At 39.0% G+C, this 26,189-nt stretch overlaps 1 protein-coding gene across 1 annotated transcript in view; it reads left to right on the top strand.

Moving 5' to 3' along the window:
• Positions 1-23,814, top strand: part of ubr4 (ubiquitin protein ligase E3 component n-recognin 4) — a 57,664-nt gene extending 33,850 nt beyond the window's left edge. Inside the window, 53 exon segments of the mRNA XM_048177690.1 lie at positions 40-177; positions 266-387; positions 475-586; positions 674-798; positions 3,082-3,259; positions 3,355-3,459; positions 3,683-3,820; positions 3,925-4,093; positions 4,183-4,387; positions 4,515-4,628; positions 5,841-6,050; positions 6,146-6,295; positions 6,385-6,612; positions 6,697-6,775; positions 6,951-7,163; positions 7,286-7,454; positions 9,101-9,245; positions 9,391-9,476; positions 9,573-9,660; positions 9,752-9,945; positions 10,055-10,294; positions 10,397-10,535; positions 10,672-10,797; positions 10,905-11,033; positions 11,511-11,854; positions 11,940-12,030; positions 12,171-12,255; positions 12,472-12,599; positions 12,676-12,805; positions 12,891-13,048; positions 13,132-13,241; positions 13,365-13,506; positions 13,593-13,674; positions 13,780-13,953; positions 14,036-14,157; positions 14,249-14,446; positions 15,861-15,941; positions 16,037-16,124; positions 16,226-16,353; positions 16,438-16,545; positions 16,637-16,756; positions 16,848-17,038; positions 17,138-17,311; positions 17,987-18,086; positions 18,180-18,398; positions 18,489-18,602; positions 18,683-18,825; positions 18,920-19,045; positions 19,131-19,325; positions 19,412-19,636; positions 22,122-22,212; positions 22,324-22,486; positions 22,591-23,814. Of these exon segments, the coding sequence (XP_048033647.1) occupies positions 40-177; positions 266-387; positions 475-586; positions 674-798; positions 3,082-3,259; positions 3,355-3,459; positions 3,683-3,820; positions 3,925-4,093; positions 4,183-4,387; positions 4,515-4,628; positions 5,841-6,050; positions 6,146-6,295; positions 6,385-6,612; positions 6,697-6,775; positions 6,951-7,163; positions 7,286-7,454; positions 9,101-9,245; positions 9,391-9,476; positions 9,573-9,660; positions 9,752-9,945; positions 10,055-10,294; positions 10,397-10,535; positions 10,672-10,797; positions 10,905-11,033; positions 11,511-11,854; positions 11,940-12,030; positions 12,171-12,255; positions 12,472-12,599; positions 12,676-12,805; positions 12,891-13,048; positions 13,132-13,241; positions 13,365-13,506; positions 13,593-13,674; positions 13,780-13,953; positions 14,036-14,157; positions 14,249-14,446; positions 15,861-15,941; positions 16,037-16,124; positions 16,226-16,353; positions 16,438-16,545; positions 16,637-16,756; positions 16,848-17,038; positions 17,138-17,311; positions 17,987-18,086; positions 18,180-18,398; positions 18,489-18,602; positions 18,683-18,825; positions 18,920-19,045; positions 19,131-19,325; positions 19,412-19,636; positions 22,122-22,212; positions 22,324-22,486; positions 22,591-22,655 (7,697 nt within the window). The 3' untranslated portion in view covers positions 22,656-23,814.
• Positions 23,815-26,189: the final 2,375 nt, after the last annotated feature.

Below are 26,189 nucleotides of genomic sequence, written 5' to 3'. Positions count from 1 at the left end.
TTATGTGCCTCCTAATAAAGGCTGTTTTTATGTTTTCAGATGTAGGTGATGATGGGAAGGATGGCCTGAAGTATGATACTGAGAGCTGTAGCTTCATCATGCAACTGGTCACTAACTTCTGGAAACTTCATGCCCTCAAACCCAAGAACGCCTTTTTGGCTCCAGCCTGTTTGCCAGGTCTGTGGTCACATTGATTTGTGTCGTCCTAGGAGTTCATGGATGTGTTCTTTCAAGATACTAACATCGTTTTATGTTTTTCTCTAAGGTCTTACTCACATTGAAGCCACAGTGAATGCTCTGGTTGATATCATTCATGGCTACTGCACCTGTGAGCTGGATTACATCAATGTGGCATCCAAAATCTACATGCAGATGCTGCTCTGCCCTGTACGTATCCCGCTGTCATTCTTCTCAGATATAATCCATATCTTTTGAGAACAGTTATTAATTTAATCTAATCTTTTTGGTCTACAGGACACCTCTGTGAGCTTTGCTTGCAAGCAGGCTCTGATTAGAGTTTTGAGACCCAGAAACAAGCGCAGACATGTGACCTTGCCTTCTCCCCCACGCTCCAACACGCCCATGGGTATGAGCCGTGCCTTTTAGATTTGTGACTTAAATCATACACACATATCTCAATGAATCAACTTCAAATAATGCTTTGCTGTGCTAGGAGATAAAGATGACGATGATGATGACGATGCTGACGAGAAGCCCTCCAACATGACGGGAGGGGAAGGCGGCAGGCAGGAGAGTCAAGAGCAAAGCGAGGTGGACCACGGAGATTTCGAGATGGTGGTGAGTTTTGTAGCCACTATGAGTCCATCTATTGGACCCTAAGAGTGTTAATAATATATCATTAGATTATTATTTTTTATTTTGTGATTGCAAAAGTCACTCTAAAATTGGGATGTGGTTTGATTTGATCTGATTGATTATTTTGGATTGATTTGTAATTAATTAATATATTCACTACTACTGTACTGTTTTAGCATCATTACACCAGTAATTACTGGTAATTACAACAGTATTTTTATTTATTGAAATTAATTTTAATTACATAGCATACTATTACATTTAATTACATACTAATATAATGTATTATTATGTATTGTAAATTATTCAAAATTACAGCATTTAAATGGTTATCCTTTTCCTATGTTCTCCTTGCTATGTTATATAGTGTCTCTCTCAGTGAATGGGACACAGATTTTACTAGTAAAATTTAAATAATAATATAACTGTCAAATAATGTTCTTAGTCTTTTCTTCCTGTGGGGGAGACTACAATAATTTACTATGAATTAAATTAAAATCAAATTAAATACAATTTATTGTGTAACCAAAATAACAATAATGCCCAGAAGAAAAAAAAAAAACTTAGCGTGTGACTTTTAATTATAAACAAGCCCAAAATTCACCGGGACTCTTATTTTGAAATGTCTACACAATTGCAGGCTGATCTTTCAGATTCTTACAATCATCTAAAACATATTATATAAAGGCCATAAAGTAGACATTGTCATAATTCATCAAATTGAGTTCATTAGCAATCGCTTGGCATAAATCCGCGCTTTTCGTTGATTGAGAATCACTTTGAAGTAGTCTGAAGCGCTTTTACGCGAGCCTGTAGAACGCTAAACAGCGCCACCTTGTGACATTGCAAAATGCAGCGCTCTTTGTGAAAACAGTTCTGACGCACACATAACGAGCAGGTATGAAACGCGTATTTTCCACTAGTTAATCTATCGCGGATGGTTTCATTATCTTGGGCGGATACAAAAGTATACGAGGATAAAAATAATAAAAGCATAAATGTCTCCAAATATACTTGGGCGGCCGTTAATAAACCTGGGTGGCCCGCCCAAGTAAAGTCTATGTGTGGGAAGCACTGATGTTGATTTGGTGCTTAAGAAGCATTTCTTATTATTAGCAATGTTGAAAACAGTTGTGCTAAGCAGTTGTCACTATTGGTCAACTTAATGAATAAATATTGACTAATTCTCAGTTTCTCAAATTTAATTTTGGGCAGTAATATGATTATCTTTAAATCATGAAAGTCATATAATTAACTATATATAAATATAACGCATAACAACCAAGTAATCATTAGCCATGTTTCCATTACAGATTTCCGCAAAACTTTTGAATATTTTCTAAATATCAATAAAAAACTATTGCAAAATGATGGCATTTCCATTAACCGATGTTGTGCGACTTTTTTTTTTCCTCTCGCGATAAGTCAAGGCAACGGATGTTGGTAGGTTTACGTATATCCCAGCCATTGCACTAGCTATTATTTTTAATCAAAGGAGTTATCCAAGCATTTAGGGCAAGGATATACTTGGGAGCGACCACGTATGATGTGTTTCTGGGTGTTTCTCCCTCCTATCTGCTTCGAGTTCTTGATAAATTCAAATTGTGGCATTTCTTTGTTGTTTAGAATCCAGTAGTCCCGTAATATTTTTGTCTTTTATGAGTTTAATGAAGAACTCTCGTCTTCTGTCCAAACATACCGCACCCTCTTTAAAGAATGATCGACTTTACATACAGCAAGTGACCTGTAAATGCGAAAAAACTGTTTCCATTGCAGTTTTGCAAAATATTCCTTTTTCGAATTGCCTGAAAAACCACCTCATGCAAGCGTAAAACTTTTTTGCAATATGGGAGTTTTTGCGAAATTGACGTATTTCAATTGGCGTATTTTCAATTCGCAATTTCAATTTGCACAGTTTAAAGGGTAATGGAAATGCGGCTTCTGTGAGTCAAGGTGTGTTAAAGCTTACCTCTAAGCATATTTTCCAGATATTCCAAAATTCGCACAATAAATTGCTATTGGGGAAAAAAAAACAACAATCAACTAACTTTACACAAGTGGATGCACACAAAGAAAATAATTATGCACAAATAAGAACTCAACAGCTGAATTTACTTAATATAAAATGAGAACATCAAAAAACATATATTACACTGTAATGAAACATTAGCGATGGATCTAGTTGCTTTAAGTATTTGTCCAAACTACTGTTTTTAAAGAAGGCGGTTGTTATGTAATCCTCTTCTCTCTCTGTTTGATATGCAGTCTGAGTCTATGGTCCTGGAGACGGCAGAGAACGTGAACAATGGGAACCCCTCGCCTCTGGAAGCACTGCTGGCAGGTGCGGAGGGCTTCCCACCCATGCTGGACATCCCCCCAGACGCCGATGACGAGACCATGGTGGAGTTGGCTATAGCTCTCAGTCTGCAACAAGACCAGCAAGGTCACTGCTTCCATTTTTCTGCATTCATACATTTTTTTCAGCTAGTTATATTGCCATCAGGTGTCTAATGTTGAATGTATGTTGTACGTCTGCAGGCAGCAGCAGCAGTGCTCTTGGTCTACAGAGTCTGGGTCTGTCCGGCCAAGCCCCCAGCTCCTCATCTTTGGACGCAGGGACCCTTTCAGACACCACCGCATCAGGTAACTGCACCCATCTCTCCACAAAACTCTTTCTGCAATACTTATTGCATGCTCACCCAGCATTTTTTCTGTCATCCCTTCATGTCATTGTTGCTTCCCATTTCCAATCATTTTCAAACATACGGCTGTTTTTCTATGTATATGTTCGTGTGCACCTTTAGAAACCCCCCCCTTAGCAAAGCCTGCTGTTTTTTTCCTGTAACAGCTCTGGTTATGCTTTCAGCCCCAGCCTCGGATGATGAGGGGAGCACAGCGGCCACAGACGGCTCCACGCTGCGCACCTCTCCCGCCGAGCACGGGGGCAGCGTGGGCTCTGAGAGCGGAGGAAGTGCCGTCGACTCAGTTGCAGGTGAACACAATGGTAAGACTTGATTTTTACTGTTTGTCTGATGATTTTAAACGAATTATTTTAAAGTGGCTCGTTTTCGGGAGTTTCATCCACTCAGGACATTGTGTGCGTTTCAGTGTCTGGCCGCAGCAGTGCTTACGGAGACACGACTGTTGAAGGACATCCTGCTGGACCAGGCAGCGTGAGCTCCAGCACAGGAGCCATCAGTACAACTACAGCCCAGCATGAAGGAGACGGATCAGAAGGAGAAGGAGAGACAGAGGGCGACATCCACACAAGCAACAGGTCTGTCTACATGATAGAGCACTTAAATCCCAATATAAACTGTTTCTGTTTAATAACTGTCTGTTTGCCTGTCTCGATCCTCTTACCAGGTTGCACATGGTGCGTTTGATGCTCTTGGAGCGTCTTCTGCAACACCTGTCCCAGCTTCACACTGTTGGTGGAGTTCAGGCCATCCCCTACATGCAGGTCATCCTCATGCTGACCACAGATCTGGACGGAGAGGATGAGAAAGACAAGGGAGCACTGGACGACCTTCTGGCCCAGCTCATTGCCGAGCTTGGCATGCACAAGAAGGTTAGACTACGTTAATCAAGAACTTTACTTAAATGCATTGTTCTAGTTTGAAATATAGAGATTATATTATAGATTTACTGAAGATATAGATAGTTGGAATATATAAATTGTCATATTTGGTTTCCAGGATGTTTCAAAGAAGAATGAGCGCAGCTCCATTAACGAGGTGCACCTGGTCATCATGAGGCTCCTCAGTGTCTTCATGTCCCGCACCAAGTCTGGCTCAAAATCCTCCTCTGAGGTAACTGTCAACTGTGCTGTGGTAATATCGTGCTCAAAAAGCTTTGTTCTGAAGGTTAAAACATTTATTTTGAACTACTAAGTCTGAGAATTAAGCTTAACATACTTAACTGTTCAAAAGTTTCAGGTCAGTAAGATTTGTTAATGCTTTTGAAAGAAGTCTCTTATGATCACCAAGGCTGCATTTTATAGAAGCTCGTTTTTGCCACTGAATAAAAAATAAAAAATGTAATTGCACGTTTTTAACCTACAATTGTGACTTTTTTTCTCAGAATTGCAAGATAACTCGCAATTCCGGGATAATGTCAATTGTGAGCTGACTTTTTTTCTCAGAATTGGACTTTATATCTCACAATTCTGACTTTATATCTTGCAATTGTGAGTTTATATCTTGCATTTCTGAGGGTAAAAAAGTCAAATTGTCAGATAAAAACTCTCAATTACCTGTGGTATTTTTTGTATTCCATGATGCACTTTTTTGATTTTGTAAACCTAGAAAATACAACTTTTTTTGACATTTTAAAGTTTTATTTAATTCTTTAAATTTTAACCTTAAATAAATAATAAAATAAATTTTGATTAAATTTATAAAATAAATACATTTTTATAAAATAAAATAAATTTTAACTTTAATTCTTATTTATGTTCTTATATGTTTAGGAAATTTAATATTAAAGTATACTTTTAAAAATGTAATAAAGTTTGAAATCTGCTATTATTTACATTTGATAAAATGTTCAGTTTAAAATGTAGCTGATAATTGTTGAACATTATTTTGATTGGCATACAAATCTATTTGTATACTGAATTCTGATTGGTCTTCCTGCCTTACATCTATTTAACCAGCTATAGTTCCCACAAAGCAGCACAGAAGACATATGACCATGTGCAAACGGCCCATTATGTGCTATCTGTTATGTTTTTGTTGTTGTTGTTGCTGTTGTTGTTGTTTCCAATAATGATCCAGAGTATTGATTCAGCCAATAGAAAAATGTCATTATTACAAGAGCAAGTCGCTCTCATAATTTAATGGATGCAAAAAAAGCCTAAAACATAAGCTTACCTCAAATGTAACACTATATTTTGCTTCGGGAAGTGTAAATCCAGTTAATCTCTAATATTATTGTTTACATGCTACAACCATTTTTGCTTTGCAAAACAGTGAGTGTAAAACCCATTAAATAATTCTGTTTCATCTCCGTTTTCTCGCCAGTCGTCTTCTCTCATCTCCAACGCAACAGCTACCGCTCTGCTCAGCATGGGAGCGATAGACTACTGCCTGCATGTGCTCAAATCCCTGCTGGAGTTCTGGAAGACCCAGCAGGGTGAGGAGGAGCCAGCGGCCACCAGTCAGCTCCTTAAACCCCACACTTCATCCTCACCCCCAGACATGAGCCCCTTCTTCCTGCGCCAATATGTCAAGGTACAGACCAATTCTTAAAAAGCTTGCTCTTACCCAAACATTATATATATTAGATAAAGAAATATCAGGATCTTTAAATTGTGGGTGTTTCTCAGGGCCACGCTGCTGATGTGTTTGAAGCGTACTCTCAACTCCTTACCGAGATGGTCCTCCGACTGCCGTACCAGATCAAGAAAATCGCAGATGCCAACCCACGCATTCCACCGCCGATCTTTGATCACTCCTGGTTCTATTTCCTGTCAGAGGTAATGCACGTAATTCGCTTTTGGCCTGTGTTGAAAGAGTTATCAATGAATAATTCAGCATGCATCAACCTCCTTTGATTATCTTCCAGTATCTGATGATCCAGCAGACGCCGTTCGTGAGGCGACAGGTTAGGAAGCTTCTGCTGTTCATCTGCGGCTCCAAAGAGAAATACCGCCAACTCCGAGACCTCCACACGCTTGACTCCCACGTGCGTGGCATCAAGAAGCTTCTGGAGGAGCAGGGCATCTTCCTGAGGGGAGGAATCGTCACAGCGACATCAGGCTCCGCTCTACAGTACGACACTCTCATTAATCTGGTGAGTAACAGGTACACGTGACACCCAACGATTTTTATTCTTCTTTCAGTTTGGATTTGTGTGAACTTTTTCCCTTTTACACAGATGGAGCACCTTAAAGCATGTGCTGAAATAGCCACTCAGAGAACAATCAACTGGCAGAAGTTCTGCATGAAGGATGACTGTAAGTGTACAATGTTCTTTTATCCAAAGTGACTTGCATTGTTTTTAGAGTACGAATTTGATCAGTTCTTGCTTTCCCTGGGAATTCAACCTGTGACTTAGGAAGGCTTAGTTCTAGTTCTCCTTGTTGTAAAGTCACTTGTGGTACTAATCGATTTCTCTCTCTCTTTGTGTAGCGGTGCTGTACTTCCTGCTGCAAGTGAGTTTCCTAGTGGATGAGGGTGTTTCTCCGGTCCTGCTGCAGCTGCTCTCTTGTGCCTTATGTGGCAGTAAAGTCCTGGCGGCCTCAGCAGGATCTTCAGGTGGAGGTTCAGGAACATCTCAGCCCTCTCAGGGCAAATCCTCCAGCAAGAAGAGCAAGAAAGAGGACAAGGAAAAGGACAAAGAAGGTTTGATGTTTTTTTTCAATGGTCTTTCAGCATTTCTGATCATTGAACCACTTTCATTTAGAATTAATAATCAGAACGATTCCATGACACTTTTCTCAATGTTCATGTTGTGTTTCCTGCAGGAGATGGAGCTGGCAGTCAGGAAGATCAGTTGTGTACGGCTCTGGTTAGTCAGCTCAACAAATTTGCGGATAAGGAGACTCTTATTCAGTTCTTGCGTTGCTTCCTGCTCGAGTCCAACTCTTCATCTGTGCGCTGGCAAGCTCACTGCCTCACGCTGCATATCTACAGGTACTTAGAAGCAAGAACTTTCTCTAAATGCACTCCCTTGTGTGCAATGCTTTGAGCTTGAACCATCATGTTACGTTTACATTTAATCATTTAGCAGACGCTTTTATCCAAAGCGATGTAACGGAGGCCAGCTAGTAGTCGCTGTGCGAGTAAACCTCACTCCTCTGATCTCAAGAGATGCTCTGGCAACTGACGCTAGAGGTTGCAGCCTTTAAGCCTCCTTGTTAGAGCGTCCGACTCCCATGTGGATGGGCCTGGGGTTCGCGTCCTGCTTGGAGCGACCAGGTGGGAATTGGAGGGGCTACATTCGTGCCATGACCCGGATGGGAGTGAGGTTTAGGGGGGTGAGTGTAACGGAGGCCAGCTATTAGTCGCTGTGCGAGTAAACCTCACTCCTCTGATCTCAAGAGATGCTCTGGCAACTGATGCTAGAGGTTGCAGCTTTTAGCCTCCTTGTTAAGAGACCCAGGTTCGAGGCCCGCGCAGAGTGGTGCGAGTAGGACCTGGGTGAGGGGTTACAGCGACTTACAAATGAGAACAATAGAAGCAATCAAGTCATCATGAGTGCAACAGTATGCAAGTGCTATGTCAAGCCCTAGTTATTCCAGCAAAGTGCACATAGTTTTTTAAATAAATAGAGATGGAATAGAAAAAGGAAAAAGTGCTAATATTACTGGGTCAAGTGTTGATGAAAAAGATGTCTTTAGCAGTTTTTTGAAAATGGCTAAAGACTGGTCGGAGTGAGCTAGGCAGTTCATTCCACCAGCTGGGAACAGACAAGGAAAAGGTCCATGAGAGTGATTTTGTTACTCTTTGGGATGGCACCAAAAGGCGCCGTTCACTTGTAGAATGCAAGCTTCTGGAGATCACGTAAGTCTTAAGTAGTAAGTTAAGATGTAGTGGTGCAGAGCTAGCGGTTGTCTTGTAGGCAAACATCAGAGCCTTGAATTTGATGCGAGTGGCTATTGGTAGCCAGTGCAAACTGGTGAAGAAAGGTGTGACGTGCGCTCTCTTCGGCACGTTAAAGACCACTCTTGCTGCCGTATTCTGGATCAGTTGTAGAGGCTTGACAGTGCATGCTGAAAGGCCTGCCAAAAGAGCTTTACAATAGTCCAGTCTGGATAGAACAAGAGCTTGGATGAGAATTTGTATGGAATGCTTCGATAGGAAGGGTCTAATCTTCCTAATGTTGTATAAGGCAAATCTGCAGGACCAGGCCGTTGTAGTAATATGATCTGTGAAGCTTAAATGATCATACATCACAACTCCAAGGTTCCTGGCTGTCCTGGAAGGAGTTCTGGTTGATGAGCCTAGTTCATTGGAGAGGTTGTGATGAAGTGTTGGGTTGGCACCGACCACAAGCAGATCTGTTTTTGCAAGGTTGAGTTGAAGGAGGTCGTCCTTCATCCAGGCAGTAATGGCTGTCAGGCAGGCTGCGACGTGAGCAGCAACCATCGGATCATCTGGTTGGAATGAGAGGTAGAGTTGTGTGTCATCAGCATAGCAGTGATAGGGAAAACCATGTTGCTGAATGACAGATCCTAGTGATGACATGTAGATGGAGAAGAGAAGTGGTCCAAGCACTGAGCCCTGAGGTACCCCAGTAGCAAGATGATGTTAAATCAAACTGAACATTTATCTTTCAGGAACTCAAACAAATCCCAGCAGGAGTTGCTGCTCGACCTCATGTGGGCCATTTGGCCAGAACTACCTGCTTATGGACGTAAAGCAGCTCAGTTTGTCGACCTGCTCGGATATTTCTCCCTCAAAACACCTCAGACGGAAAAGAAGGTAGTCATTCTCAAATATGTGATTGTTTTTTTTAAGATGATGATAGAATTTGATTATACTTTTTGAACTTTTGAACAGTAGTGTAGTTTGTAGTAGGTTAGTTATTAAACCGATTTAAAATGTTGTGATTGTTTTGCATTTCCAGCTGAAGGAATACTCTCAAAAAGCTGTAGAAATTTTGAGAGCACAAAACCACATCCTGACCAATCATCCTAATTCAAACATATACAAGTAAGTGTTCCCAGCATGTTCTCATTGGAAGATATTTTGGGTCACAGATTTGAGAACATCCCTGAATTTTTTATCTCTTCACACTTATCTTCTCAGCACCCTGTCTGGACTGGTGGAATTTGATGGATTTTACCTGGAGAGTGATCCCTGCTTGGTGTGCAACAATCCTGAAGTGCCCTTCTCTGTGAGTGATGTTCATGACATGTCACATTTAAATGCTTGTTTTAGTTGTTGTAGGTCTAAATGTTGGCCTAATTTATTCCCTGTGCTATTAGAACATCAAACTCTCATCTATCAAAGTGGACACCCGTTACACTACAACTCAGCAAGTGGTGAAGTTGATTGGCAGCCACACTATCAGCAAAGTCACCGTGAAGATTGGCGATCTCAAGAGAACCAAGATGGTTCGCACAATCAACCTCTACTACAACAACAGGACCGTACAGGCAATCGTAGAGCTGAAGAACAAGTGAGCGTGCAAATCAGAATCTTAAGTTTAAAAAAAATTCAAATTTTTTCTGACAGTATTTGTAGACGGTGGTTGATACATTAAAATAATTTGAAATTTGTGTGCACAGACCTGCTCGCTGGCACAAAGCTAAGAAGGTGCAGCTGACCCCAGGCCAAACTGAAGTGAAGATCGACCTCCCTCTCCCCATCGTGGCCTCCAACCTGATGATCGAATTCTCTGATTTCTATGAGAACTACCAGGCGTCTTCAGAGACCCTGCAGTGTCCTCGCTGCAGCGCCTCTGTCCCTGCCAACCCGGGAGTTTGCGGCAACTGTGGAGAGAACGTGTATCAGTGTCATAAGTGCAGGTACGGAGGGGCTGGATGTTGAGATTTGCTTGTGAATGAATATTGTACAAAGACCCAAGAAACTGACAGAATAGTTGTAATTGTCTGTTTTGAATTTTCCAGGTCCATTAATTATGACGAAAAGGACCCGTTCCTGTGCAATGCCTGTGGTTTCTGTAAATATGCACGCTTTGACTTCATGCTGTATGCAAAACCCTGCTGTGCTGTGGATCCTATAGAAAATGAAGAAGATAGGAAAAAGGTATGGCAGGCATAAATATCCATTTATATAGATTGTGTAATGTAAAAATTAGTAGTCTAAATAAACAAATATATGCTGAGACTGCATCTTGTAAGTCCTCTTACTAAATCATTTGTTACTGATTCATTGTGTCCAGGCCGTGACCAACATCAACACTCTACTCGACAAGGCTGACCGTGTTTACCACCAGCTCATGGGCCACCGGCCACAGCTGGAGAGTCTGCTGTCCAAAGTGAATGAGGCTGCACCTGAGAAACCACAGGTCTGTCTGTCAGCATTGATCAGTGTCAGACAGATCAATGACTTTTCCTTTTGAATTACACAAAAGAGTTTTGGGTGCGTCATTCATGTTTTCATGATTCTTCTCAGGATGATACAGGAGCAGGTGCTGGTCTGGGCACGTCCACTGCCAGTGTCAACCGGTACATTCAGCAGCTGGCACAGGAATACAGCGGAGACTGCAAGACTTCATTCGATGAGCTCTCCAAAATCATCCAGGTTAGAGATAAATAGAGCTGTTACTGTACCAGCATCCCAAAAGCATCGTTTGCCAACTATGGTCACAAGTTCTGTTGTGTTGTGTTGGTAACGACACAGTTGGCTTTGGGAAACGCACACCAGAAGGGTAGATAAGAACAATACCAGAGAAATTTTGTGATACAATTTTCAGTAGCAACTAATATGCTATTAAAGTTAAATAATTGATGTAAATATTTAATTTTAAAATAATAAAAATACTTTGAACTCATTAATTTTATTATCATAATCTTAATAGTGCTAATAATTTTATTTAATTATTAATTCAATAATTTAATTTGCAGCTAGCATTGATGATAATTTATTATAAATATAATTAAATGTTTAATAGCATATTTGTTAAATAATATTAATATGTACATAATAATTATTAATATTATTATTAGTTTTTATTATAAAATGGTTTTTGTAGAGTCTCTGTTTTTATTACTCATTCAGAAAGTGCTTGCGTCGCGTAAGGAGCTGCTGGAGTATGACCTGCAGCAGCGGGAAGCAGCTACCAAATCATCCCGCACATCCACCCAACCCACCTTCACAGCCAGCCAGTACCGAGCCCTTTCTGTGCTGGGCTGCGGACACACATCCTCCACCAAGTGCTACGGCTGCGCGTCCGCAGTTACAGGTCACTGCATCACCCTACTGCGTGCACTGGCGACCAACACTGCCATCAGGCAGATCCTGGTACTGCAGGGCCTCATCCGAGAGCTGTTTGAGTACAATCTGCGCCGCGGCACTGGAGCCATGAGGGAGGAGGTCCGCCAGCTCGTCTGTTTGCTCACTAGGTATATATACTCACATATATGCACATCTTTGAAGAGAATAGCTTATGGTATTTGTTAACTACTTTTATGTCAATGTATTTTGCAGAGATCACCCAGAGGCCACGCAACAGATGAATGACCTCATTATTGCCAAGGTGTCAGCTGCCCTTAAAGGACACTGGGCCAACCCTGATCTGGTATTTGTCTGTCTTTATTACATAGCACATTTTAAAGATCACATCTAATTATTGAGAACAACTATTTTTGATGCATGTGGTAGATCTTTAGTACTTACTTGACCCTTTAGTTCTTACAGTTGTCTTCATCTCTCATTCAGGTCAGTAGTTTGCAGTATGAAATGCTGCTTCTTACAGACTCCATTGCTAAGGAGGGAGGATGCTGGGAGCTCAGACTTCGCTGTGGTGAGTCCTGTGTTGGATTTTCAGACCCTATATATATATATATATATATATATATATATATATATATATATAATCTCCTCAAGATGTAGTGCTATTTTCCACAATAATATAATCTCCAGATGTTTTTTCTTAATATATAGTTATCAGCTTAACTGTGTTGGCCAGAATTTTTATATCGGTGCTTCCCTACTCTCATGCCTCTTCGTTCATTTTCAGCCCTGAGTCTATTCTTGATGGCGGTGAATATAAAGACCCCTGTTGTGGTGGAAAACATTACACTGATGTGCCTGAGGATCCTGCAAAAACTCATAAAACCTCCTGCCCCCACCAGCAAGAAAAACAAGGTACAACAGACGCATATTACTGATGATGTATTGATCGATACGTTCCGATGCACTTACTTGATGTACTCTTTAACAGGATACTGCTGTCGAATCCCTGACTACAGTCAAGCCATATAACAACGAGATCCACGCACAGGCCCAGCTCTGGCTCAAAAAAGACCCAAAGGCATCTTATGAAGCCTGGAAAAAGTGCCTTCCTGCTAGATGTAAATGTCCAAATTCTGCATCAGCAATGCTGTGGGTCATTTGCATGAAATCCTTTACTTGATTCTTCACTCTCGTCTTTCTCAGGTCAGGAAACTGTCTCTAAACCCTTGAATAAGGCTGAGATCAGGAGGCAGTACTTGATGGAGAAGTATGTGTGGAAGTGGAAGCAGTTCATGAGGTCCAGATCGGAAGGCCTGTTCCCTCGCCTGCTCAAACTGGGCCATAATAACTGGCTGAGACAGGTAAATGCTCCCTCAAAGGTCTCTAGAGTGTCTGATTGTATTCTCCATTAATGTGCTCTAATGTAATCTGACCCCTCTCGTAGGTGCTCTTCACCCCAGCCACCCAGGCTGCGAGACAGGCGGCTTGCACCATTGTCGAAGCTCTAACAACAATCCCTAGCCGCAAGCAGCAGGTTCTGGACCTTCTAACAAGGTACAAATCATATGGATGAACAAAATAATCCTTTTTGGCCCAATATTTTTACAATAGACTGAAGCGAGTCAGATTTAGGAGCCATTTTTACTGGACTGAATATTTTTGTTGTTTGTTTTTCAGTTATCTGGATGAGCTAAGCATCGCGGGAGAGTGTGCTGCAGAATACCTGGCTTTGTACCAGAAGCTTATCAAACCTGCTCACTGGAAGGTTTACCTGGCTGCCCGTGGTGTGCTGCCATACATCGGCAACCTCATCACCAAGGTATCATCAGAAACTGTAAATTCTATAGTGTTATATAGTGAGGATGTGTCGTTTCCATTAACCTCAACTTGTGTGGTGTTTTTCAGGAAATTGCTCATCTTCTCGCCCTTGAAGAGGCCACACTGAGCACAGACTTACAGCAGGGATATGCCCTCAAGAGCTTAACAGGTGAATTTTAGTTTCTGTGTCCTATTTGATCAGGATCAATAAAGTTAAACTCCTTAATCTGAAACTTCTTGTGGCTCTTTTTTAACCGTTTCTGTTTTCATACAGGCCTGCTGTCCTCATTTGTGGAGGTGGAGTCCATTAAGCGTCACTTTAAGAGTCGGTTGGTCGGCACAGTCTTGAACGGCTACTTGTGCTTGAGAAAGCTGGTGGTCCAGAGAACTAAACTGATTGATGAGACCCAGGACATGCTGCTGGAGATGTTGGAAGATATGACTACAGGTTCCAGCCTTCACCTTCAGGTCTTCTCTGATGTTGCTGCATTGTTAGAGACAAAATCGGCTCAATGCGTCTTCTTTTGTAGGAACGGAGTCGGAGACCAAAGCTTTCATGGCTGTGTGCATAGAAACTGCAAAGCGGTACAATCTGGATGATTATCGCACCCCTGTCTTCATCTTCGAGAGGTTGTGTAGCATCATTTATCCAGTGAGTAGACTTCAGCTCATTGACATTCAGTTATAGCTTTTGGAAAAATGATCTTGGGAAAATTAAATTTCTCTCATCTGTGTCTGTGAAGGAGGAGAATGAGGTGACAGAGTTCTTTGTTACGCTGGAGAAGGACCCACAGCAGGAGGACTTCCTGCAGGGCCGTATGCCAGGAAACCCATATAGCAGTAATGAACCAGGCATTGGCCCTCTCATGAGGGATATCAAGAACAAAATCTGCCAGGATTGCGATCTTGTGGCACTACTGGAAGACGACAGTGGCATGGAGGTACGTAATCTGCAACAGTCATTTGTCTTGGGGCTTCAGTTCAAATAATTTGCTTAGCCTTTTTTTGCATTATTTGTATTTTTAAATCATTCTAAAAAAAGAAATAAGTTTATTAAAGGAATAGTTCACCTAAAAATGAAAATTATCCCATGATTTACTCACTCTAAATCCATCCTAGGTGTATATGACTATCTTCTTTCAGTCAATCAGAGATATATTTAAAAATATCCTGGCTCTTCCAAGCATTATAATGGTAGTGAATATTAGGGCTGGGTGATATATCGCATGCGATTGTCACGCGCATTTCGTCAGTAAAGCCGGTTCCCTGATTACCGCTAAATCGCCATCACCTGCTTTCAAATGGAGCGGCATTTAATATAAAGAACCGTAGATCACTGACAAGCTACGCAATATCGCATTCATTATCGCAGATGAATCGCCTTCGATAATGAACGCGATATTGCGTAGCTTGTCAGTGATGTACGGCTCTGTCTATTAAATGCCGCTCCATTTGAAAGCAGGTGATGGCAATTTAGCGGTAATCAGGGAACCGGCTTTACTGACGAAATGCGCGTGACAATCGCATGCGATATATCGCCCAGCCCTAGTGAATTTGGGACATGTTTTGAAGCCCAAAATAAATGCATCCATCCATATAATCCATACAGCTCCAGAGGGTTAATAAAGGCCTTCTGAAGTGAAGCGATGGGTAAAATAAGTAAAATAACTAGCTTTCGCTAGACGACCATATGCATACTGCGCAAGTCGACTTACGCCAAATGAGTGATCCCGAAACAAGCAAGATATAGGAGTAGCGTAAGCTTAGACGCCTTTAGCGGTTTAAACAAATATAGCAACAAACTCAAGCTTCTCTTCTCTTATATTGACCTGCTGTAAATATAAGGCTGTAAACCTCCCATGATTCTGTGAAATCAAGGTGTCATCAAGCTATGCCTTTGTTTTGAATAAGCAACCACTAGAGGCAAAAAAATTACATATTGTGCCTTTAAGAAGAATACTTTCAGCAAGGATGAATTAAATTGATCAAAAGTGATTAGTAAGTAAAAAGTAAAGAGATTTATATAATGTTATAATTTATTTCAAATAAATGTTGTTCATTTGAACTTTCTATTTATCAAAGAATCCTGTATAAAAGTTATATTACATTACATTTTAATGATGTCACAATTTTACAGTTTTTTTTTTTGTACTTCAAAAACATTTTAGAAAGTCTTATCAACCTTGTTTATATATGGGCTGCTATTAAATTTCAAAAATATATGAAAAATGTGGCATGCCCAACTAAGTGGTGCAACCAGAAACATGCAGGAAAGAAAACAAGATTTTTACATGATAAAGCATAGGTAAAGATAAATATTTTTATTTAAACATTTATTATATGACTTCTTTGCAGCTCCTTGTCAATAACAAGATCATTAGTCTGGATCTGTCTGTTGCTGAGGTCTATAAGAGGGTTTGGTGCCCCACTAATGAGGTGAGCTAAAGATACTAATTTTTATTTTATTTTTGTTTATCAACCATGGTTTAAAATTAAATAATCTTTCTAAAATAAAAAATCTTTCAATAAAGGGTGAGCCAATGAGGATCATCTACAGAATGAGGGGGCTTCTGGGAGATGCAACAGAGGAGTTCATTGAGTCTTTGGACTCAACTACAGGTACGTGTTGTGTTTTTCTCTTTCTTAACATTGCTGTCAGTTTTCTTTTCCTCTAGTTTAACTCGTTTCTTATTTGTAATTGGTGTGTTCTCTCTTTGCAGATGAAGAGGAGGATGATGAGGAGGTATATAAGATGGCTGGAGTGATGGCGCAGTGTGGGGGTCTAGAGTGCATGTTGAACAGGCTCTCTGGAATCAAAGATTTCAAACAGGGCAGGCACCTTCTCACCGTGAGTATGAAGTTCACTTCTCTAATTCATCACTTTCTACAGATTCCTCAGAGACAATTCTAATGATTGTGTTTTACTTTATAGGTTCTTCTCAAGTTATTTAGTTACTGTGTGAAAGTGAAAATCAACAGACAGCAGCTGGTGAAACCAGAGATGAACACTCTGAATGTTATGTTGGGCACGCTGAATCTGGTAAGCAACATACCAAAGGAAATATCAATAGAGCTTATGAGATAACATGTAATATTTAAGAGGATGTTTGTAATTGGATGTTGTGTTTCAGGCATTGGTGGCAGAGCAGGAGAGCAAGGACAGTGGAGGAGCATCCATAGCAGAGCAGGTTCTTAGTATTATGGAGATCATCCTGGATGAGGCAAATGCTGAGACTGTGTCTGAAGACAAGGTCAGCAAGACATTTTGATTTATGCAATGAATATTACAACAAAATTAAAGTGAAAAACAGTTGTTTTCAGATCTTTGTCTTTCTCCTCTAGGGTAACCTGCTGCTGACGGGTGATAAGGACCAGCTGGTGATGCTCCTGGACCAGATAAACACGTTGTTTGTGCGTTCAAATCCCAGTGTCCTACAAGGGCTGCTCCGCATCATCCCTTACCTGTCCTTTGGTGAACTGGAGAAGATGCACATCCTGGTCGAGCGCTTTAAACCCTGCTGCAACTTTGATAAGTATGGAGTTTGTTCATCTCTATAACCTAGAACTCTGACTTCTCCTTGAAGCAGTGGAGAATGTTTGCTGCTTTTAACATCATTTGTTTTCGCATTCAGGTATGATGAGGAGCACAGTGCAGATGACAAGGTGTTCCTGGACTGCTTCTGTAAAATAGCTGCTGGAATCAAGAACAATAGTAATGGCCATCAACTGAAAGACCTCATCTTACAGAAGGGCATTACCCAGAGTGCTCTGGACTATATGAAGAAACATATCCCCTGTGCTAAGAAGTATGAAATTTCTAAATATAATATGTTAATAATATTTATTTATAATATTATATGTTTAATATATTAACCATAATATTATTTATAATATTATAAATACAATATGGTATTTTGATATTTATAATAAATAGTGTTATACTGTATTATACATACATACTGTATAATACATATCTTTTATCCATATCCAAAAATATTTTTTTATAGATGTGTTTATATGTTAGTTCTGTCGTTTTAACACGTTCATTTGGTGCGATAAATTATGAAAAAAATAACACATTCAAATTATTAACATATTTAACGCACCCTATATATGGTGCGTTAAATACGGGGGAAAATTATATGTTAATAATTTATTTATAATTAGCATATGTATTTATATAATACAGTATATTTACCATATTCTGAAATACCTTTTTATAGATACATATTTTATTAATTAATTTATACTCTATATATATATATATATATATATATATATATATATATATATATATATATATATATATATATAATATATATATATATATATATATATAATTTTTTTTTTTTTTTTTTTTTTTTTTTTTTTTTTTATATGATCTACAAATAATCTTACTATTTTTGAACTAATATATATATATATATATAAACATTACAGTTTACAGAGTGCTTATCCTGACTATACATATTATTTTGTAGCCTGGATGCAGACATTTGGAAGAAATTCCTTGCTCGACCAGCCCTTCCGTTCATCCTTAGACTGCTGCGTGGTCTGGCCACCCAACACCCCCCTACACAGGTAATACATTTACCACTAGTTTGAGGTTTATTTCATGCAGTATCCCTTTACGCACACAACAAAAATGAACTAAACCATCTCTTCTTCTTATAGATGCTAATCGGAACAGATTCAATAACCAATTTGCACAAGCTAGAGCAGGTGTCCAGTGACGAGGGTATCGGCACTTTAGCAGAGAATCTTCTGGAGGCTCTAAGGGAGCACGCCGAGGTTAACCTGAAGATCGACGCTGCTCGAAGGGAGACTCGAGCGGAGAAGAAACGTATGGCCATGGCGATGAGGCAGAAAGCTCTCGGCACATTGGGAATGACAGTGAGTTGCATATATCGATAGAAGCTTGATGTTTACACCAGAAAAAAATTATTTGAATTGAAATATTTTCATTTTTTGCTTTTGTTTCAGACCAATGAGAAGGGTCAGGTGGTGACTAAGACATCCCTGCTTAAACAGATGGAGGAGCTCATAGAAGAACCTGGGTTGACTTGCTGTATTTGTAGAGAGGGCTATAAGTTCCAGGTCTGTTTTCCTACTAATTACTTTCCATTTTACTGGAGGTTGTTGTGATGTTCAGCCTCTTCATATTTTGTCCTCCACAGCCTACCAAAGTTCTGGGCATCTACACATTTACGAAGCGTGTGGCCCTTGAGGAGTTTGAGAACAAACCCCGCAAGCAGCAGGGTTACAGCACTGTCTCACACTTTAACATAGTCCACTATGACTGTCACCTTGCTGCTGTCAGGTGCGTGAAATTGCTGTGAATGCAATGGATTTGATCAAGGAAGTTTTTGTCGTCTCGCTTGTTTTATAATTTTCTCTCTGTATGTCTGAATCAGGCTTGCCAGAGGGCGTGAGGAATGGGAAAGTGCGGCACTACAGAACGCCAACACAAAGTGCAATGGGCTCCTACCAGTATGGGGGCCACACGTACCCGAATCTGCCTTTGCCACCTGCCTGGCAAGGTACATCATGCTTGCATCCAATTAGTACTAAGATGTACTCCTGAATAGCTACAAGAATATTACCACATTTTGTATTGTGTTACAGGCACAACACATATCTGCAAGAGTGCACAGGGCAAAGGGAACCGACATACCAGCTCAACATTCATGATACCAAGCTGCTGTTCCTGCGCTTTGCAATGGAGCAATCCTTTAGCGTGGACACAGGGGGAGGAGGCCGCGAAAGCAACATCCACCTCATCCCTTACATCATTCACACAGTTCTTTACGTCCTCAACACGTACGTTTATAAAAGATGAGATTTCAATTCCAATGCATTTTGAGATGTTACAGTTTTGAAGATTTTTCTTCTGACTTCCTCCATAGAACAAGGGCCACATCACGAGAGGAGAAGAATCTACAGAGTTTCTTGGAGCAGCCTTGTGAGAAGTGGGTGGAGACTTCGTACGAGGTTGATGGGCCGCACTACTTCACTATATTGGCCATGCACATCCTCCCACCCGAGCGCTGGAGGACTACTCGTGTTGACTTCCTGCGTAGGCTGCTGGTCACATCTCATGCCCGCAAGGTCTCACCAGGGGGTGCTAACAAGTAAGGGAACAAACGATGACTCTGCACATGTCAGAGCTTGAACATTTAAGAGCTTGTACAAGCGTGTGCTGTGCTTTACATGCTTAGGTGTCTATTTTTGGATTTGGCAAGTGTTTTGTGCTTAGTCAAACTGCTTATGTTGGCTTAAAGCAAGACTATAGTATGCCTAGAGGATTGATGCAAGATTATATCAGGCATGGCTTGGACTGGGTGTGTCAGATTGTTTTAGGCCTATGTATTATTGTTTGTAAAGTTTTCCACTTTTATTATATCTAAACATTATTATTATAATTAAAAAAAACATATGTATTATAATTATATATTATTAATTATATTAATTATATAATTAATATATGTGAACAAAAACAAAAGCTATTAAATGTTTTCTCATTAAAATGTGAAGATTAAAATGACGGATAATAATAGATTGACAGAATTTTACAACCCTGTCCATCAAAAAAGTCTAACGCAACCTCTGCTCCAGACAGCGTCCCAGTACCGTATTGAGTTCTCTTTTGCGCTTGAACTGACAGAAATGCACACAATTTTTGAAATGCCCGTTATTGGCGAGTATCCTAAAGGGGGGTATCACACACCGTTTCTGCCAATCACATGTTAATCTTGAGTACCTATAGAGTAGTAGTGCATCCTTCATATCTCCGAAAAGTCTTGGAGGCGTGTCATGTGAGCGGAGCTAAAGAGTGACGAGCACGCGCAACTTTTGTGTAGCGAACGTCTGCAAGCTATTGATGGTCAGCTGAACAAATGTATTTAAACACACACAATACACCATCGCATTATCCCTGGATAACTTTTCAATCACTATAATGAATATAGAGTGTAGTGAATGATGAATAATGAATTTATGAATTCACTACGTTCGTGTTGTTTACATTATATGTACTTAGGCCTATTGCCAACAAAACAGACATTTGGTGTAGGGCTGCACGATTAATCGTGATTAATCGTTTGCAAAATAAAAGTCTGTGTTTACGTAATATATGTGTTTGTTCTGTGTATAATAATTATGTATATATAAATACACACACATACGTGTATACATTTAAGAAATATATGCATGTATAAATAAATATATATATTTTATATTATATTTAAATATAAATATTTATATATAACTATAACATTTTTCTTAAATATATACATGTATGTGTGTGTATTAATTTATACATAATTATTATACACAGAACAAACGCATATATTACGTAAACACAGACTTTTATTTTGCAAACGATTAATCACGATTAATCGTTGTGCAGCCCTAATTTGGTGCAGTTTTACTCACCACCTGTGGTTCCGACTCGTTTCAAACTATCTGTAAATCCAACGTTGAACTGGGCCTTGTTTATAAAACCATTTGCGCCGATCCTCGAGCAGCCACGGAAAAACACAAGATATTCTCCATTCATTTTAAACTAATTTTAATAAAAAAGTGATTGCAACTATCAGTTACTATGGTTATTTTAATAACAAATCTCGAGAGCACATCAATGTAATGCGTGAGCACAAATCTCTCAGCTCCACTTAACGCTGGGTTCTTTGGGAAGCAAGGTTATCTTTCCCTAACAACCAAAAACACACTTATTTGGTGACATTGTTGATTTCATAGTCTAAAAACAAAGTGACACATCTTTCTTGAGCAAGTCCTGTGCAGGGCTGCCGACGACTTCCGTAAAGCCGAGCGAAGCACGTTGATGGGCGTGTTTTCGCTCTGGTTGATGTGCGCGTGTGCTCTTCCAGGAGAAGTGCCCATATAAGGAATTTCGCCCTTTATTACATAATAAAGGGCCATACGTATTTTTGGCACAGAAATACTCCGTTATACGTCCAACTCGTTTATTGAAACTTTGGCCATGTTTAGCATGAAAATAGCATAAAGAAATAGCATTAAACCCCGCTCCCCTTTAAATGAGTTAAAAAGTATTAAATGACTGTAAAGAGTTGAGAACATTGAATGAGTGTCAGATCCACTTCATATCTTAAAGTGACAGCCACCTAATAAACCAGTCTGTCATTAATGTTAATCAAACAACAAAAGACAAAGATAAAATAACTCTCAGCTTTTGACTGAATAACTTTTGTAGCTTTAATATGGATTAATCTATATATTTTGGCAGAGCATGTAAAAATCAGAATCGACCGTACTAATGTAGAATTTTTATGTTGTTGTTGTTGTTGTTGTTGTTGTTGTTTTTTTGTTTGTTTGTTTTAATGGCCATTCGTGACTTTGGTCATATTGATCTGATGAATGAATTGAAGATTTTTATTTTTAGCATTATTGTTGCTATTATATAATTTAAACATATTTTATAGATATTTTTATAAATTATACAATTTATGTATATTTATTAAAAGTTTACACATACATTTGATATATTTTATGTCATTTTTATTTAAATAATTATTCTTTTTAATGGCTATTCCTGATTTGATAAGCAGTGATTTAATTGCATTTTTATCATTTCAGGCTCACTGACAAAGCAGTGAAGGAGTATGCCGTTTACCGCTCACCGCTTCTCTTCTGGGGTCTGGTGGATCTTATCTATGATATGTTCAGGGTATGAGAATGTTTTTCCCCTCTCTCTGACTCCTGTAAGCATAATGTCTAATAAGTGTGTGTGTGTGTGTTTCCATGAAATCTAATGTTATCTTCTATGTTCCTACAACAGAAAGTGCCCACCAGCAACACAGAAGGAGGCTGGTCCTTCTCGCTCGCAGAGTACATAAGGCACAATGACATGCCTATCTATGAGGCTTCAGAAAGGGTGTTGAGGTCTTTCCAGGATGAACTCATGCCTGCTGAATCCTTCTCAGAGTTCCTGGATGTCGTAGGTCAGACACTTTTCTGCCATGTGCTGAACACAAAGTTCTTTAACTGTCAATAATGTGGCTGTACAGACGAAATATTAATCTCTTGTAACTGACTCTCTTCCCAGGGCTTCTGTCAGAAATCCCAGACCCTGACGCCTTCCTGCAGGACCTGTTGAACTCTGTGCCCTGATGGCACACATTTATGCACCTCACTTTATGGACTCGTGACCGCTCTGTCCAGTGCAGGTGTTCCTTAAACATGGAGTCTGTCCGCTACCAGGACCCAGCTATTCGCAACTCCAAAGGGACACCTTTCAATCGGGGCCCAGGCTCCCAAAACTTCTATCAGCTCGCATACACACTCATTCACCTCCACTTCTGCTCCTGATCTCCGCGTGGGTTCATTCAGTTATAACTCTCTTCTAAACAAGTGACGAGTAGCCTGACGAGTTAATGCGCATTTATTCTACAATGGTTTTGTAACATCTAATACACATAAACACACCGTTCTCTTTTGATCTGAAATGTTGCAGGTAGTCTGATTGGGAATTATTTCATAAACGACCTTTGATGGCATTTGTTTTTCCCTTTGTGATTTTGTTTGTTTGTTTTTTTTTGACTCAAGATCTAAATTGGCTAAGAGTTACAGATTCACTCAAATGTGAACTAATCTAATCTCATTGTTTTTTATTTTTTGTGGACCTTTTTGCAGTGGTGTTCTATGAATTGTTTGCAGTTTGTAAGAAAGGCAAGGCCTGACACTGGTTCTGTGATGCGATGCAAATGTGTGACGATTGTTTTCCGTGTGTAAATGGTTAAAGAGTGAGATGAAAGCTTGTTTAATGTGTTTTTTCCCGTGAAATGGAAATACTTTCTGATTTGTAAAGGGTTTACCTGCATCAACAATGAAACACAAAGATAAAGAGAATAAAAAAGGGCCTGCGTATTTATTTTGGGAGCCTTTTTCCACTTTGTTTTTCTGGTTGTGTTATTGTTTTGATCAAAAACACGATACTAAATTTATTTTTCGTTGTGTCTTCCATGTGACCGTAATTCACTCAATAATATTCCGCAGATTAAACATTTTCCCCAGAGCAAGTTGTGCCTCTGGTAAGCAAGGTGCCACTGAGAAGAGTCTCAGTGATTTTAAGTTTATTCTTACAATATAAACACACACCTGCGATAGGGTGTTCTTGAGCTGAATGCATGGTGTGAAGTTTGTTTAAAATAAGAAAACAAGAAAAACCCACTTAGTGTTTATTCGCCTATTCCCGCTGCTACAATGTTCAACTGTTGCTGAATGTCTGCTTTTTGAATTAGCTCAACTTAATAAAGGTGTAAGAATACCATATCTGACTCAATGTGTCACATAAGCAATATTTATTTATATGCTAATATTGCATTCGATATTTTAATTTTATATTTTTTAGTTTGAGTTTTAGTATTTTTGTGCTTTTATCACTTTTATTCTTAATTGTTTTTATATTTCTATTTAGATTTATTTTTATTTCAGTTTTAATTTTAGTACCTCAAAGTTATTTTAGTTGCCAAAGCAACATTTTTAAATTTCATGCATTTATATTTTATTTCAGCTTTTTTTTTTTTTTTTTCGATTTCAAAAAATGACTTTTAATAGATTCAGTTTGCTAACAATAACAACAGGAAACTTCTGGATTATGTTTTCATGTTCCAAACACATAGGCCTACATGACAAAATACAATACATAAAGATGGAAATCGTTTTAGTTAAATCATCTGTTTCCAGCGTTGGGTGTAATTAATTACTAAGTAATCTAATTACTGTAATTTAATTACTTTTCCTTTGAAAAGGTAAAAGTAAGGGATTACTCTTAATTTTACTGTAACTTAATTACAGTTACTTCTGATGTAATTGTATTGGACAACTGATCGAGTTTGATATGGGATTTATAAAGTAATAAGTAATCCAACACTTTATAGAGAGAGTAATTAGTACTGTAATCTAATTACACTGTTGAAGATGTAATTAGTAGCTAGTAATTAATTATTTTTTTAGAGTAACTTACCTAACACTATCTGTTCCCTATATTAAAGGGTTAGTTCACCCAAAAATGAAAATTCTGCCATTTATTACTCACCCTCATGTCGTTCTACTCCCGTAACACTTTCAATCATCTTCGGAACACAAATTAAGATATTTTTGATTAAATCCGATGACTCAGTGAGGCCTCTATATAGACAGCAATGTCATTGAATATTTAAATCAGTTCATGTGACTACAGTGGTTCTACCTTAATATTATAAGTGACGAGAAAACTTTTTGTGCGCCAAGAAAACAAAATAACGACTTTTCAACGATATCTAGTGATGGCCGATTTCAGAACACTGCTTCGAATCTTTTGTTTCAAATCAGTGATTCGGATCGCATGTCAAAATGCCAACTGTTGAAATCACTGAATCACCGAATCACTGATTCATAATTTTGAACCTTGGTTATTAACTCGATGTATGACAATATCACTTTCTATCCTGTTATATTCCTTTAACTAATAAAACCCTTCCTCTGGGAAATGACATCATTTTGGTGGGAAAGGAAAAGCACAAAAACATAAGCAACTATTAGCAGTGGAGTATTAATTATAATATAATATAACTTTAAGTTATAAAGTTATAAAAAGAAAATTGTCAACGCACGATCATAGCATACCATTTTATAGAAATATTTGCTTGAATTAATTATTTTAATTTACAACATTTTAAAAAGCACTGTAAGAATGATCCCAGTATCATATTTGTCAAGATCAGAAACAAAGTTCTCTTTCATCACAGGAACACTATATACAGACGGCAAATATTTAATATGTAAATACTTTTAAATGTACAGTGCTAAATGGTACTGTTACAGGGGTGGGTGTATAGAGACAGAGCACATATAGGCCACGCCCACACCGGGGGCGGGGATCTAACCAGATCTAACCTTCTCCATTGACTTTGTATTGCGTGAACCTGACTCCTTGTCATTTCTACTTAGAAACTAAAGACAGAAAAATGCCTAAAAGCTGGGATGTACATCAAACTAGCTAAAAAAAAAAACTAAAAAAACAGAAAGGGTAAATTGTGGCTACATTTGATCTCCTCCTCTCAGGTTCACATAGGGTGAAATAATCCTTTGACATGGTTAAAAATAATAATAATAATTTTTTAGCATATCCTGTCACCAATTACGTTCCCCTCCAGTGGGCGTAGTTCTCAGAGTAATGTGACACATTGCACTCTGTCTCAATAGAGTACCCTCGACCGAAAGCCTATGCATTTTTCCCATAGACTTCGCAAAAAATAAGCTCTGTGTTTAACAAAAGATTATGACACTTACACGTTTTGTCTATCAAGATAATCTTTACAAGTTAACACAACATTTATACATTTTGAAGCCTAAATAAAGTCGTCAGATATAAAAAGCTAACAGTAGGCTATAAACGGACTACAGCACACCATGGTCGCGGATCAACGTCGTCACCACCAAGCTTCCTCAAACTTTATTTAAAAAACAAGTTTATTTATAAACATGCTCGCTGATTATGATCTGCGCTGTGTATGAATACCTATCCACTTTTTCATGAGAAATGCTGTCCAAATGTCCTGTTTGTCATGATGACATCTAAAGTCCCCGCCAAAGGAAGTAGTCCCTTTTAGCAACTTGTTAGCAACCGCCGTTTTTAAGACACAGTAAAAGTTTAAAAAATCA

Source organism: Megalobrama amblycephala, linkage group LG24, assembly GCF_018812025.1.
Source record: "Megalobrama amblycephala isolate DHTTF-2021 linkage group LG24, ASM1881202v1, whole genome shotgun sequence".
Taxonomy (NCBI): Eukaryota; Metazoa; Chordata; class Actinopteri; order Cypriniformes; family Xenocyprididae; genus Megalobrama; species Megalobrama amblycephala.
The sequence above is the reverse complement of the archived record's forward strand: the minus strand, read 5'-3'. Positions and strand labels throughout refer to the sequence as shown.